Source organism: Somniosus microcephalus, chromosome 28, assembly GCF_052327205.1.
Source record: "Somniosus microcephalus isolate GS21.2 chromosome 28, FLI_Smic_1.0, whole genome shotgun sequence".
Classification (NCBI taxonomy): Eukaryota; Metazoa; Chordata; class Chondrichthyes; order Squaliformes; family Somniosidae; genus Somniosus; species Somniosus microcephalus.
Genome location: NC_141014.1, coordinates 45,745,745 through 45,761,629, shown reverse-complemented (window position 1 = coordinate 45,761,629; position 15,885 = coordinate 45,745,745). Strand labels below are relative to the sequence as shown.

General features: G+C 53.5%; 1 protein-coding gene across 1 annotated transcript; it reads left to right on the top strand.

The window, feature by feature from the left end:
- Positions 1 to 3,107: 3,107 nt before the first annotated feature.
- On the top strand, positions 3,108 to 14,262 carry LOC147099727 (charged multivesicular body protein 2a). The gene is made up of 4 exons (XM_085969106.1): positions 3,108 to 3,309; positions 5,232 to 5,362; positions 8,026 to 8,087; positions 11,270 to 14,262. The coding sequence occupies exons 1-4, from the start codon at positions 3,145 to 3,147 to the stop codon at positions 11,386 to 11,388; spliced, it is 477 nt and encodes a 158-aa protein (XP_085825232.1). The 5' UTR covers positions 3,108 to 3,144; the 3' UTR covers positions 11,389 to 14,262.
- The last annotated feature ends 1,623 nt before the right edge of the window (positions 14,263 to 15,885 follow it).

Sequence of the window (15,885 nt, the reverse complement as noted above, 5' to 3'; positions counted from 1 at the left end):
GACTCGTTTCCCGAGGGAGGGAGGGAGTGACTCGTTTCCCGAGGGAGGGGAGGAGGGAGTGACTCGTTTCCCGAGGGAGGGGGGGAGGAAGTGACTTGTTTCCGAGGGGGGGGGGGGAGGAGGAGTGACTCGTTTCCGAGGGGGGGTGGGGGGGGGGAGTGACTCGTTTCCCGAGGGGGGGAGGAGTGACTCGTTTCCCGAGGGAGGGAGGGAGTGACTCGTTTCCCGAGGGAGTGACTCGTTTCCGAGGGAGGGAGGGAGCGATTTCGTTTCCCGAGGGGGAGGGAGGGAGCGATTTCGTTTCCCGAGGGAGGGAGGGAGTGACTCGTTTCCCGAGGGAGGGAGGGAGTGACTCGTTTCCCGAGGGAGGGAGGGAGGGAGTGACTCGTTTCCCGAGGGAGGGAGGGAGGGAGTGACTCGTTTCCCGAGGGAGGGAGGGAGGGAGTGACTCGTTTCCCGAGTGTGGGAGGGAGGGAGTGACTCGTTTCCCGAGGAGGAGTGACTCGTTTCCCGAGGGAGGGGAGTGACTCGTTCCCGAGGGAGGGAGTGACTCGTTTCCCGAGGGAGGGAGTGACTCGTTTCCCGAGGGAGGGAGTGACTCGTTTCCCGAGGGAGGGAGTGACTCGTTTCCCGAGGGAGGGAGTGACTCGTTTCCCGAGGGAGGGAGTGACTCGTTTCCCGAGGGAGGGAGTGACTCGTTTCCCGAGGGAGCGAGGAGGGAGTGACTCGTTTCCCGAGGGAGGCGATGGGAGGGAGTGACTCGTTTCCCGAGGGAGGGAGGGAGTGACTCGTTTCCCGAGGGAGGGAGGGAGTGACTCGTTTCCCGAGTGAGGGAGGGAGTGACTCGTTTCCCGAGTGAGGGAGGGAGTGACTCGTTTCCCGAGGGAGGGAGGGAGTGACTCGTTTCCCGAGGGAGGGAGGGAGTGACTCGTTTCCCGAGGGAGGGAGGGAGTGACTCGTTTCCCGAGGGAGGGAGGGAGTGACTCGTTTCCCGAGGGAGGGAGGGAGTGACTCGTTTCCCGAGGGAGGGAGGGAGTGACTCGTTTCCCGAGGGAGGGAGGGAGTGACTCGTTTCCCGAGGGAGGGAGGGAGTGACTCGTTTCCCGAGGGAGGGAGGGAGTGACTCGTTTCCCGAGGGAGGGAGGGAGTGACTCGTTTCCCGAGGGAGGGAGGGAGTGACTCGTTTCCCGAGGGAGGGAGGGAGTGACTCGCTTCCCGAGGGAGGGAGGGAGTGACTCGCTTCCCGAGGGAGGGAGGGAGTGACTCGCTTCCCGAGGGAGGGAGGGAGTGACTCGTTTCCCGAGGGAGGGAGGGAGTGACTCGTTTCCCGAGGGAGGGAGGGAGTGACTCGTTTCCCGAGGGAGGGAGGGAGTGACTCGTTTCCCGAGGGAGGGAGGGGAGTGACTCGTTTCCCGAGGGAGGGAGGGAGTGACTCGTTTCCCGAGGGAGGGAGGGAGTGACTCGTTTCCCGAGGGAGGGAGGGAGTGACTCGTTTCCCGAGGGAGGGAGGGAGTGACTCGTTTCCCGAGGGAGGGAGGGAGTGACTCGTTTCCCGAGGGAGGGAGGGAGTGACTCGTTTCCCGAGGGAGGGAGGGAGTGACTCGTTTCCCGAGGGAGGGAGGGAGTGACTCGTTTCCCGAGGGAGGGAGGGAGTGACTCGTTTCCCGAGGGAGGGAGGGAGTGACTCGTTTCCCGAGGGAGGGAGGGAGTGACTCGTTTCCCGAGGGAGGGAGGGAGTGACTCGTTTCCCGAGGGAGGGAGGGAGTGACTCGTTTCCCGAGGGAGGGAGGGAGTGACTCGTTTCCCGAGGGAGGGAGGGAGTGACTCGTTTCCCGAGGGAGGGAGGGAGTGACTCGTTTCCCGAGGGAGGGAGGGAGTGACTCGTTTCCCGAGGGAGGGAGGGAGTGACTCGTTTCCCGAGGGAGGGAGGGAGTGACTCGTTTCCCGAGGGAGGGAGGGAGTGACTCGTTTCCCGAGGGAGGGAGGGAGTGACTCGTTTCCCGAGGGAGGGAGGGAGTGACTCGTTTCCCGAGGGAGGGAGGGAGTGACTCGTTTCCCGAGGGAGGGAGGGAGTGACTCGTTTCCCGAGGGAGGGAGGGAGTGACTCGTTTCCCGAGGGAGGGAGGGAGTGACTCGTTTCCCGAGGGAGGGAGGGAGTGACTCGTTTCCCGAGGGAGGGAGGGAGTGAATCGTTTCCCGAGGGAGGGGTGCGTGAATCGTTTCCCGAGGGAGGAGTGACTCATTTCCCGATGGAGGGAGGGAGTGACTCGTTTCCCGAGGGGGGGAGGGAGTGACTCGTTTCCCGAGGGGGGGAGGGAGTGAGTGACTCGTTTCCCGAGGGGGGGAGGGAGTGACTCGTTTCCCGAGGGGGGGAGGGAGTGAGTGACTCGTTTCCCGAGGGGGGGAGGGAGTGAGTGACTCGTTTCCCGAGGGGGGGAGGGAGTGACTCGTTTCCCGAGGGGGGGAGGGAGTGAGTGACTCGTTTCCCGAGGGGGGGAGGGAGTGAGTGACTCGTTTCCCGAGGGGGGGAGTGAGTGACTCGTTTCCCGATGGAGGGAGGGAGTGACTCGTTTCCCGATGGGGGGAGGGAGTGACTCGTTTCCCGATGGAGGGAGGGAGTGACTCGTTTCCCGAGGGGGGGGAGGGCGTGACTCGTTTCCCGATGGAGGGAGGGAGTGACTCGTTTCCCGATGGAGGGAGGGAGTGACTCGTTTCCCAAGGGGGGGGGAGGGAGTGACTCGTTTCCCGAGGGGGGGGAGGGCGTGACTCGTTTCCCGAGGGGGGGAGGGAGTGACTCGTTTCCCGATGGAGGGAGGGAGTGACTCGTTTCCCAAGGGGGGGGGGAGGGAGTGACTCGTTTCCCGAGGGGGGGGAGGGAGTGACTCGTTTCCCGATGGAGAGAGGGAGTGACTCGTTTCCCGAGGGGGGAAGGGAGTGACTCGTTTCCCGATGGAGGGAGGGAGTGACTCGTTTCCCAAGGGGGGGGGGGAGGGAGTGACTCGTTTCCCGAGGGGGGGGGAGGGAGTGACTCGTTTCCCGAGGGGGGGGGAGGGAGTGACTCGTTTCCCGAGGGAGGGAGGGAGTGACTATCTCGACTCTGCTGAATGGGTCTCTTTTGCCAAACCTTAGGACGCGGTTAAAATAATGGCGAAAGACTTGGTGCGGACACGGCGCTACGTGAAGAAGTTCATCATGATGAAGGCCAACATCCAGGCCGTGTCTCTGAAGATCCAGACACTGAAGTCCAACAACACCATGGCTCAGGCCATGAAGGGAGTCACCAAAGCCATGGCCACCATGAACCAGCAGGTGAGGTGGCTACCTGTACCTGTACCTGTGCCTTGTGCTGCTGGAGTGCGCAGTGTCGGGTGTTTGTTTAGTACAGTACCGTCGTGGCAAGTCCGAGTGCAAGATCAGTGAAAGCGGACGCACCGTTTTCTCTGTTGAATGTTTCGCTATTTTGAAATTATTTGTTCCCTAGAGTTTAGAAGAATGAGAGGTGATCTTATTGATGCATATAAAATTCTTCCAGGGCTTGACAGGGTAGCTGCAGGGAGGATGTTTCCCCTGGCTGGGGAGTCTCGAACCAGGGGTCACAGTCTCAGGATAAGGGGTTGGCTGTTGAGGACGGAGATGAGGAGGAATTTCTTCACTCAGAGGGTGGTGAATCTTTGGAATTCTCTACCCCAGAGGGCTGTGGAGGCTCAGTCATTCAAGACAGAGATCGATAGATTTTTGGATATTAAGTGATCAAGGGATATGGGGATCGGGTGGGAAAGTGGAGTTGAGGTCGAAGATCAGCCATGATCTCATTGAATGGCGGAGCAGGTCGAGGGGCTGAATGGCCGACTCCTGCTCCTATTTCTTATGTTCTTATGGCAATGTCTCAACAACTTTATACGCAGTTCCTTTTAACGTAGACAAACATCCTAAGGGGCTTCGCAGAGATGTGAGGAACATGGATGTTGGAGAAATTAGGTGGGTGACTAAAAGCACAGGCTTTTTTCCACTTGTTTTCTCACATGGTAACTGTTGATGGTTCTGCCATCGCCATTTACACCTCCTCTAGAGTCATCTTTTGTTTCTTAACTTGTCCCACTACCTCTCTTTGCCTCGCACCATCATCCTCTTTTGTCGTTTAATCTCTCCTGCCTTCCATCCTGTCACAGACCTTCCCTTTGTTCTTTCCTCCCCTCCTCCCTGCCCCTGCTTAAAAAACCTTTCCTCTCTAACCTTTTCTAGTCCCGACGAAGGGTCCTCGACTCGAAACGTTGACTGTTTCTCTCTCCTCGACGCTGCATGGCCTGCTGAGTGTTTCCAGCATTTTCTGTTGCTATTTCAGATTTCCAGCATCTGCAGTATTTTGCTATTGTAAAAACGTTTAGGCGGGTTGTAAGGAGCGTCTTAAAATGGAGAGAGGGAGCTAGAATGATTTAGGGAAAGAGTCCAGAGAGCGGGACCTAGGTGGCTGTAAGGTTGGCCAGCAGTGATGGGGCAAAAATAGGAGGGGCAATGCACAACGAGTTACTGTATAGCAGCGGGAAGTTCGGAGATGGAGCTGTAGGACTGGAGGAGGTTACACAGATCCGGAGAGATTTTAAATACCTGTCTGGAATGAGTCCTGGTTACAGGGATGGAGACGGACAATGCTGGAGATACTTATTCACCAGCATCTGTGATGGGGAAAGATGGGTAACTAGTTGAATGTGGACTCCACATCGGAACTGACAGATCCCACCCAAATTATTCTCTCTACAGATGCCGAAGGCCCTGATGTGAATTTGCAGCATTTTTAATTGTGTTTAGCCCAGTAACCAGGATTTATTCTGGGCGCAAGTCCTTCCATTTCAGTATCCAGCAGTTTTTCCTTTTTATATTTAATGGCTATGGGATCAGTGTCTGGAATCCTTTTTGCTAGCGGTGGCATTGTGAGATGGGGCGATATGCAGTGTGGGCAGCAATGTATCCGAGAGCGATCAGGCTACTTTGTGCTTAAGATGCGCTTGTGGTGACCTGAGCTCAAGGTCACTTTTTTGGGGTGGGGGGTGGGGGGGTGGGTAGGGAGGGGAGGGCTTGTAGGGATAGTGTGAGGTTTCAACCACGCAGAGAAATATTGGTGAAAGTTTAGATGCGGCATGTGATCGGTACGTTGCGATACCCGGGCGTTCTGTCATACGGAGACCCTCCTGATCTCTTCCCCCAAGCCCCTGACTCTCTGTCCTGCATTGCAGCTTAAGCTGCCTCAGATTCAGAAGATCATGATGGAGTTTGAGAAGCAGTCGGAGATTATGGACATGAAGGAGGAGATGATGAACGACGCCATCGATGATGCCATGGGCGATGAAGATGACGAGGAAGAGAGGTCAGCGAAGAGCGGGGTGGCGGGGAACGGGATCCGCAACAATACAATCCCCTTTTTTGACCGTGAAGAACACAGGAGCAGGCCGTTCAGCCCCTCGAGCCTATTCCGCCATTCAATTGGATCGTGGCTGATCACCGGTGTTCCCTGTAAGGTGCGCGGCCCCAGGGAACTCCGCGCAGCTGGCTGGCCGGCACTTCAATGTAAAAAAAAACGCACATGCGCGGCATTTTGATTGGCGCCCTTAAAGGGACTGCGCAGGGCCAAAAAAAAAATTACAGGGAACATAGCTGATCACATCTTTATCCTGCGTCCTGGCACGCTCAAGTCTCGGGCCCCAGGTTGTGCCAGACTCACATTGGAGGCAGTTCAGAGACGATTCACTCGGTTAATTCCAGAGATGAGGGGGTTGACTTATGAGGAAAGGTTGAGCAGGCTGGGCCTATACTCATTGGAGTTTAGAAGAATAAGAGGTGATCTTATTGAAACATATAAGATACTGAGGGGGCTCGACAAGGTAGATGCAGAGAGGATGTTTCCCCTCGTGGGGAGATCTAGAACTCGGGGGCACAGTCTCAGAATAAAGGGTCGCCCTTTTAGAACTGAGATGAGGAAGAATTTCGTCTCTGAGGGTCGTAAATCTGTGGAATTCTCTGCCCCAGAGAGCTGTGGAGGCTGGGTCATTAAGTACATTTAAGGTGGAGATAGACAGATTTTTGCAAGATAAGGGAGTGAAGGGTTATGGGGAGCGGGCAGGGAAGTGGCTTTGAGCCCAAGATCAGCCGTGATCTTATTGAATGGCGGAGCAGGCTCGAGGGGCCAAGTGGCCTATTCCTGCTCCTGTTTCTTATGCAGACTCCTGGGTCTGCTCCGACCAGCTCCCAGGTGTGAGGGTCAATGTTCCGGCTAAGGTGCGCGGCCGTGCAGTCCTCCGCAAGGTCCTGCGCAGGCCACTTGCCAGATTTTACATTGTAAATAACGTTCATTAATGTTCCCGCGCTCTCTTTTGGTGGGGGGGTGGGTGGTGGTGGGGGGTGCGCGCTCCATTCAAATTACCGCGCCTGCGCGATTTTTGCCACGAGCCCGCCATCGAGCCGACTGCCCGGGACCTGCAGTTCGCCGCGTGGCCGCACAGCTTGAAGGGAACACGGCCGCCCGTGCGCAGAAATTTAAAGCGACCGCGCATTACAAGAAGCGGGCCGCGCCGAGCACCGCGCAGCTCACCGGGAACGTCGGTGAGAGCGAGTCACTCTCCGGGTTGCCTGGGATCAGGGAGCTTACGGTGTCGCGCATTGCTGGTGCCAGGCACGCCACTCCACTCCCGCAGAGCAGCACCTTGGGCCACAGTGTGCTCTGCCACCTGCTGCTTGCTTGTAGCTTCTAAAGATTGTAGAATAGAAATTTTCCACAGCGCAAAAAACAGGCCATTCGGCCCATCACGCCTGTATTGGTGCTGTGAGAGAGTCAGCCAGTTACATTCCTTTTTCCCCATACCCTTTTAAAATGTTTCTTTTTTTCAAATATCTATCCACTTTCCTTTTAAAAGCTATTATAGATGCTTCCACCCCTTTCTGGTCGAGCATTCTATGTCCGAACAAACATCTGCATAATAATGAGAGGAAATACGGTAGCATAGTGGTTATGTTACTGGGCTCATGATCCGGAGACATGAGTTCCAAATCCCACCACGGCAGCCAGGGAATTTAAATTTAGTTAATTAAATAAATCTGGAATAAAAATCTAGTGTTAGTAATGGTGAGCATGAAACTACCGGATTGACTTCCCATCTGGTTCACTGATGTCCCTTAGGGAAGGAAATCTGCCGCCCTTACCCGGTCTGGCCGATATGTGACTCCAGACCCACAGCAATGTGATTGGCTCTTAACTGCCCTCTGAAATGGCCTAGCGAGCCATTCAGTTGTACCAAACCACACGGGCTGCAGCGGTTCAAGAAGGCGGCTCACCACCACCTTCTGAAGGCCAATTAGGGATGGGCAATAAACGCCGGCCTTGCCAGCGACGCCCACATCCCAGGAACGAATATAAAAAATAAATATATTCCCATAGTCCCTCCCTTTTGCTTTTTTGGATGTTTTCGATCTTCAACTTGTGTCCTCGAGTTACCGATTCGCCGTCCAGTGAGATTATTGTTTCCCCAATTTAAGAACTGCGGGCACTGATGGAAGATGATGCATGTGGAAGGTGGGCTCTGCTGTAGGGACTCTGGTGCATGCACCTGAAATTGGGCGAGGTACGTGAGGGGCCGTGGGTGGCCACGAGACCAAACCCCCAACGAGAGTCTGTGTTTCAGGAGAGATGGAGGTCGAACATCAGGAGTGGGGGGGAAGGCAGATGACTGAGCGACTGTGGCTGAACTGGAAGTTCATGAGTCTTGTGGGGAGGCGGGAGATTGTAAATTTGTTTCAGGACATTCATGGTTGCACGTGGTCTACACATCGCAGGTGAACACCCCTGGGTTAGGGCTTCTGATGGTTGTTTTTTTTTTTCCATCCTCTGTCCTCAAGTCCCCCAGAAAGGGATATCCCGACCCCGGCCTCGTCTCCTTCAGGGCCCCTGACCCACTGGCCTCTCCGCGGTTAATATGAAGAGAATTAAGCAGCTCCTGTCGGACGCGGTGCTGACTCTTTGTCTTTTTGTCTTTGCAGCGATGCTATCGTGTCTCAGGTACTGGATGAACTTGGTCTGAACCTGACTGACGAGCTGTCCAGTAAGTATCTCGGCCGATCGGCAGCACCCCGTGTACCTGTACGACATGTCGGAATGTAATTTTAAGTCTTTCGCAGGTCTCTAGGTAACCTGCTGGTGTAGTGTTGTCCGTGGCGGATATTCCGATTCCCTACGGGCGAGTATGCGCTGTGCACCCACCCGTAGGGACATCGAAAATGCCGGTTTCAGGTGTGCACTGCGCATGCGCTGGAAACTGGCATTTCCGATCTGTCAAGAATGGTCTTGACAGATCCTCCGGCTATCCTGGAGAAGGGCGTCTGCGGGGGGATAGTTCCGCTTTCTGGAGACCCTCCGCCCGCAGAAAACCCTTACAATTCTTGCACCTGGTAAAAGCAGGCATAAGGCCTGCATTTACCAGGATAAGAGTTGGAAAAAGTAAAAAAAAAAAAATTCCCACTGATTTATCATTTAAAAATACTTTTAAAAAAGGTAAGTTTATTTTTAGCCCTGTAAAAAAACTTCAATTATTTTTTTCAAAAATTTTAAGTTTTGTTTGAAATAGTTAATTTATTTGTACTTTCAAATCATTTTAAAGATGTGATTTAAAAAAAAATGTATTTAAAGTTTTACTATGTTTTTGGGGGTGATCTCCATTCATATATTTGACAGGTCTTCCTGTCAAGTGTATGAAGGGAGATTCCCTTCTTTGATTGGCTCCCCATGGCCCACGTGATCTCAGGGACGCTGCGAACTACTGGCGCCTCTGGGATACGTGGGCCCTGCGCACCGGCAGTTTGGAGAGGCCCAGCAGCGGAACTCTGCGCCTCCCGGGAGCCCTCGGGCGCAGATTTTTCCAGATCGCAGTCCCCTGCTCGCGGGAGGCCTGCGATCGGAATATCTGGGCCATTGTGTCTAACTACAGGAAACACTTTTTTTTATCCGGCACCGACGGGACCAGCGTGGTGCCGGTTTATCAAAAAGTCCGGATTACAGAGAGGTATAGTAAAAGGTACGAGAGCCCCGCACACGGCCACAGATCCAGGCGTCCCTGTTGCATAGCAACAGGTGCAGGAACCCCGGTTACACGGCCACAGATCCAGGAACGGCCACTAATATGAAGTAAAACTTACCTGAACCTACTCCTGAATTTTGCCGGTTAACAGAGATTTCCGGTTATTTAGGTGCCGGTAAATCGAGAGTTTCCTGTAGTTTCGATTAGCCACTTTACAACCTTCTGGACTCAACATTGAGTTCAACAATTTCAGACTATAGCCCCTGCCCCCATATTTCAGGCTGTTGATGATTTTGCCATCCCCATTTGCAACATTTTATCTCTCAGACCTCCTACCCTAGCAGAGAATGTCCCTTCAGATCCTCCCCGCCCCGCCTCCCCCTCCCTCTGCGCCTGCTTAATATCTGTTACATCTCTAGCCTTCTCCAGTTCTGATGAAGGGTCCCAGACCTGAAACGTTAACTCTTGTTTCTCTCTCCGCCGATGATGCTGCCTGGCCTGCTGAGTGTTTCCAGCATTTTCTGTTATTTCAGATTTCCAGCATCCGCAGTATTTTGCTATTGTCTAACTAGCGAGCTATTTCCGGCAGACTGGCTGTGTTTGCCTGTCTTCGTGTGTTCATGGTTCCCGCAGTAGCCTTCTTTTGAGACCCTGCTAAATACTGCCTGTTGGTGTCTTAACAGTAGCACTGAATTCGATGAAGCACTGATTCATAGTCACCAGGGGCATCTAATGCATAAGTGGGACCTCAACAGAAGGAAAGACTTTCATTGATACAGCGCCTTTCACAACCTCCGGACCTCCCAAAGCCCTTTACAGCCGATTAAGTATTATTGAACTGTAGTACTGTAGGAAACGCGGCAGCCAGTGTGCGCACAGCAAGCTCCCACAAACAGTGGAAGGATGTTCTTGCCATGGAGGGAGTGCAGCGAAAATTCACCAGCCTGATACCTGGGATGGCAGGAATGATGTTTGAGGAGCGATTGGGCCGATTGGGCTTGTACTCGCTGGAGTTTAGAAGAATGAGAGGGGATCTCATTGAAACTTATAAAATTCTGACAGGACTAGACAGACTAGATGCAGGAAGGATGTTCCCGATGGTCAGGGAGTCCAGAACCAGGGGTCACAGTCTAAGGATAAAGGGTAGGCCATTTAGGACAGAAATGAGGAGGAATTTCTTCACCCAGAGAGTGGTGAACCTGTGGAATTCTCTACCACAGAAGGCAGTAGAGGCCAATTCATTAAATATATTCAAGAAGGAGTTAGATATATTTCTTAAGGCTAAAGGGATCAAGGGATATGGGGAGAAAGCAGGGACAGAGTACTGAATTTGGATGATCAGCCATGATCTCATTGAATGGTGGAGCAGGCTCGAGGGGCCGAATGGCCTACTCCTGCTCCTATCTTCTATGTTTCTAGTACTGTGATAATGACCAGATAATCTGTTTTCTTTTTCATGATGTTGGGTGAGGGATAAACATTGGGCCCGGGACACCGGGGATAACTCCCCTGCTCTTCTTCGAAATAGTGGCCGCGGGATCTTTTACGTCCACCTGAGAGAGCAGACGGGGGCCTGGGTTTAACGTCCCATCCGAAGGACGGCACCTCTGACAGCGCAGCGCTCCCTCAGCACTGCACCGCACTGGGAATATCGGCCTGGATTATGTGCTCGAGTCCCTTGGGCGTGGGGACTCGCACCCCGCGACCTCCTGACCTCTGAAGCGAGAGTGCTGCCCACTGAGCCACGGCCGGGTCCAGGCATTGCAAGGTTGCTCTGCAGTCAGTGCCGCCGGCGGTCTCGAGCAGATTCAGATACAGGAAACTTTGGTTTATCCGGAGGTTAACTGTCCAGAATGCTCGAGCCACCGGCAAAAATCAGGAGTCGTTTCGTTAGTTTTTTTTTTCTTTTCGTTGCTTTTTTTTCACCAGTCAGGCTCTGCCAGGTCTTGCTGAAGCTGTTGCTAAGCTACAGAGACGTTTGCAAGGTACGGCTGACTGTTTAGAAGCTGTTGCTAAGCAACAGGGTTTGTTGCCAGATACGGAGCTCAAAATCTCCGTATGTTTCAACATTAGCGCTGGTTTGTCCGGCAGTTTTGATGGGACGGCAACAGCTCGGTCCCGTCGGTGCCGGATAGCACAAAGTTTCCTGTAATGTGAACAGTCCCCCCTGGTCCCAGGCAGATTTCTCACCGCTCCTTCTTTATTCACAGACCTCCCAAGCACCGGGGCGTCGCTCAGCGTTGCTGCCGGGAAAAAGGCGGAGCCGGTGGTCCTGGAAGACGCAGATGCCGACTTGGAAAAACGGCTGAAAAATCTTCGTAAAGACTGAGGGAGTCGATTTTTCTTCTTTTTTTTGTTGAAATTTTAAATTAAGTGGGAATAATACAGACTGTACGGAGAGATAGTGATTTAGTTATTTTTTTTTTCTTCTATTGTTTCATGGAATGATTGCCGAACTATCCGGCTGGCACAGGAGCGAGACTCCGCAGGACCTGCTCTGTGCCTGACACCGCGCACCACTTTTAAAAAAAACAAAAAAACAAACGGGCAAAACCGAGAGTGGCTCCTTTTGCCGGGAGCCAGGCAGCCTGCGGGCAAAGAGAGTTAGAATCTTGTTTGCGGGCAGGTTTTGTCCTCCATCGTTACTTTCCCTACCCACCCTTTACCACCAGTGTATTAATACCTACCAAAGTGAGAGAGCACAAAGTACAGGACACCAAATCCGCACAAACCCTCGCTGTAAGGAAGGTATTAAAAGCGATGCTGGATGAATCGGGAGGCAGGGATATTTTTTAAGACTGTTTAAAGCATGGTGTGTGTGCAAGTTGCGGTGAAGTTGTTCTACTGCAGGGCACCAGTTGACTGCCAGAAGGGGAAACGCGGCTCCTGTGATGCCCTTTGGAGATACTGCCCTTGCAGAAATGTTCAAGCTACTGCACCTGGGGCTGCATTAAAACCCGCCCAGACTGACGTGTGCGACTTTACATCGCGCTGACGAACCTTTGCAGTCGCTGGTATAGGATTGGGAGGTGTGTCGTGTGTGTCGCCCTGTGCAGCAGCTGTCGCCCGACACACGAGGGCGCCTCCCCTCCTGAAGGTGGCGATACCTGTCGGCATATACAGCAGAGGGTGAGCCCGGGAATTGAGCCTCTGCCAGCTATTCAACTCGGGCGGGTATGGCAGCCCACCCTGATCCTGTGCGCACGCCCCATCAAGTCACTGAATAGCGGTCAGGAGCCGGAGCTTTGATTTCTCTCCCTCCCTCCCGCCGAGGCCGGCTGTCGTGTCCCCCCTGCCAATTTTACAGATCCATTTATTTCTCAATAGATCTGTATCTAAGGGAGGGAGCACTAAGCCCAAAATGAGGCATGATTCCAGTCTGGTGCTGGTCCTTCCATTGCTGTGCAACAAACTTGTTACTGTGGGCTGACTGAAATTGACATTCTATATATAATTAAAAATCTTACCTTGGTGCCATGTGCACTTCCTGTCAGCTTATTCCATTATAATGGAACTTCCTGTGTAAATTTGTCACGGCATAATCACACCCTCCCACCACAGCAGCACCATTGGTGGGATGGTGTAATTACAGCGTGACAAGTTTACATGGATTTCCATTATAAAAGTGGATATAGGAATTATTAATGACTATATAAGGATAGAATATATAACTTTAAATGTGGCCTGAATTAGGTCTCTGTATCCTGCTGTAATTATTCCCCCACCCTCTAACCCCACTTCACCCACTTGGTCGTGACTCCCCCGTGTGTTAAGTAGAAGAATGACTGACACGTCACACAAAAGGAAGAGGAAGAATGAATCCTGGGCTGTACGGTTAGGTCTGAGCGTCAGTGTTGCCTCTTCATGAAATGCCAAGTTGTCATTTGTGGCCAGGCATGGCCCCCCCCCATTGTTTTTAAGACTTGCTTCAGACACGACACCATCTCGAGGGTGCTCGCTGTAAACCCGGGCTCCCCGATGCTCAGCAGCCCAAAGGACTCTGACCCGGGATCAGGGGCTGCAGCAGCGCCTTTAGTATTAACAGAAGGTGCGCAGGAGGAGCAGTGGGGCCCGCACCAGCTCTGCAGGCTTGAAGGCCGCTTTTGCCAGCTGCTCCTCTGATCTCCCGGACACGCCTCCTGCGAGTCACCCGGCGACACCGTGGGGGGCGTTCAATTTGTTCCCGGGGCTCCGGCTAGCTCCCTGATACCCCAAATCACCGTCAAAGCAGACGGCACGAATAGGGGGTTTTCAGAGTTGGGGCGCACGACTGTGTCGACGGACCGCTTACCCCTGGGTGTGAAATGTACGATTTATCTTTCGCTTTACTCTCACGACCATGACATTAACATGAACAGATTTGGGGACAGTTGCTTATTGTATCCCAGATGCCAGGCTCGTAAAGCAATGGAACCCAACCTGCCCGCAGAACGAATAATAATTGTGTTTTAAGAGCTTGTAAAGTATTAATGGCCGATTGAGGGGCAGCGGTACGGTGCCGCGCTCTCCTGTGAGATCTGTACAGCAGAGTGTTTCACCTCGCCAGCCTCGGCGATAACCCAGACAGGTGGCGCTGTGCCCGTCGCGAGCAGGTGGCGCTGTGCCTGTCGCGAGCAGGTGGCGCCATGCCTGTCGCGAGCAGGTGGCGCCATGCCTGTCGCGAGCAGGTGGCGCCGTGCCTGTCGCGAGCAGGTGGCGCCGTGCCTGTCGCGAGCAGGTGGCGCCGTGCCTGTCGCGAGCAGGTGGTGCTGTGCCTGTCGCGAGCAGGTGGCGAGTGTGAAATCTATTGCCGGTCCCTTGCCGCGAGGTCTCGGCTACACGCGAAGAGGACGCTTGCGAACGTGCCGACGTGCATTTACAGAGCTCACCGCAATGCATGCAAACACAACAGCCCCCAGCATAACCCTGCATTTCTTTGTGTAAACTAAAAATGAAACTTTGCAAAATGCCTTCTGCGCAAGCCGCTGTCGTGCTGCACGTTTTGTGAAACTCTCCGTCTCCTATTGCAGAGAGGGCCGACAAGCCTGTGTGTTGTGTTTAATCAGCTGTCCTCAGGAGCTGGGATTTGGGGCAGCCTGCACTACATTATTTTTTTTGCAGATGCTTTTATATTGGGGAAGGCTGTTTTTTTTGTCTGTCTGTGCATGATCATACTTTTCTGTCACAATAAATTATATACCGTTTGGTTATTTTTGAAATTTTACTGGAGTCCCGAGTCTCACTTTGGATGTTACCTGTTCCTTTCGGTCTCTGTTACAGGAAGTGGAGTTTTTTAAAATTCGTTTATGGGATGTGGGCCGTGCTAGCAAGGCTGGCATTTATTGCCCATCCCTAGTTGCCCCTTGAGAAGGTGGTGGTGAGCCGCCGCCTTGAACCGCTGCAGTCCGTGTGGTGAAGGTGCTCCCACAGTGCTGTTAGGGAGGGAGTTCCAGGATTTTGACCCAGCGACGATGAAGGATTGGCCGATATATTTCCAAGTCGGGATGGTGTGTGACTTGGAGGGGAACTTGGAGGTGGTGGTGTTCCCATGTGTCTGCTGCCCCTTGTCCTTCTAGGCGGCAGAGGTCGCGGGTTTGGGAGGTGCTGCCGGAGAAGCCTTGGTGAGTTGCTGCAGTGCAGTTGGCCGAGGGAGGAAATGCTGCTATTCTCCCTCCTCCCCCCTGCTGCCCCTCTTTCTCCCCCCGCCGCCCCCTCCCTCCTCCCCCCTGCCGCCCCTCTCTCTCCCCCCTCTTCCACCCCGCCGCCTCTCTCCCCCTTCCACTCCAAAGATAGTGATATGGTGCGAAGGTGGGTAATAGGTTTGAGTGATAGTGAAAAGGTGGGTAACCGGTTGGGGGATGTGGCGAGAAGCCTGGTCGGTGGGGGTGAGGGAGGTGGTGAGTCGGTGGAGTCAATCTGGAAAAGTGGGCAAGCTTTCTTGGCCCTTCCCTGGCCCTAATAATACTTGTTTTGTTCTATCTGAGAAATCCTTGATGTAACGGGGCCCATTCCAGAATTAAACAGTACTTGAATTGTCACAGCATTTTAATATTTTTATTATATTAAAAAATATTTATCCAAGCAACGTTGGTTCAAAACAAAACTGGAGATTGGCACCAGGTCGTTCAACCCCGGGCCAGAGCTGATACTGATTGGCTGTGACTTCATCAGAGGTTCACCGAAGACGGGCGATTGGTCAGTCCCCTCAGTAGATCTCCCCGTTGCAGATTGGCCGAACCTTCAGTGGCGATGGTCGGCCCACTTGTGCGTACTGGCGAGGAGGCGGGAGGTCAAGGAGCAGGAGGAGATCCGAAACATTGATGCGTGGCAAATGTCAGCGGGGGTCAGATGCCTGGTGGCTGGGCTGGTGGGCATGGATGGCTGCTCTCCTGATTCAGGTGTTTACTGTCCTCTGTTGTTGCTGTGATGTCTGGCCTGTTTTAGGGGGGGGAGGGAACATTGGTGGGCAAACATTTTCATATTCTGATTTCATTTTCTTAAAACCTTTTTCTCCTTTCTATATCCCCCTCCACTGCTTCCCCCATTAGGGATGCAGTGTTGGGCATAGCGATCTCGATGGAGGTCTGATACCCAAGGTGACCGTGACCTGGTGAAACTTGCTCACCCAGGGCACAGCAATGCTTCATGTTAAAGAGTCAGTTCCACCACACGGTGACATTTTATCTTCAATGGTTTATAGAATTCGTAGCCTCCTCAATACCGCACTTGGTGACCCGACGTGGAAAGGTTCTTTCAAGAGCAACAGAGAGCTGCGTGGATCAGGGCGGGGGCCTGTTACGTCCCACCTTGTGTAGAGCAACGTGCAGGCGAGCCGCAACTGCTGCTC

Excerpts from the sequence above, each read along its gene's own strand:
- LOC147099727 (XM_085969106.1), top strand. The coding sequence starts at position 3,145 with ATGGCGAAAGACTTGGTGCGGACACGGCGCTACGTGAAGAAGTTCATC. Across the intron at positions 5,363-8,025 it reads GAAGATGACGAGGAAGAGAG|CGATGCTATCGTGTCTCAGG; the intron begins GTCAGCGAAGAG and ends TTGTCTTTGCAG. Across the intron at positions 8,088-11,269 it reads CCTGACTGACGAGCTGTCCA|ACCTCCCAAGCACCGGGGCG; the intron begins GTAAGTATCTCG and ends CTTTATTCACAG.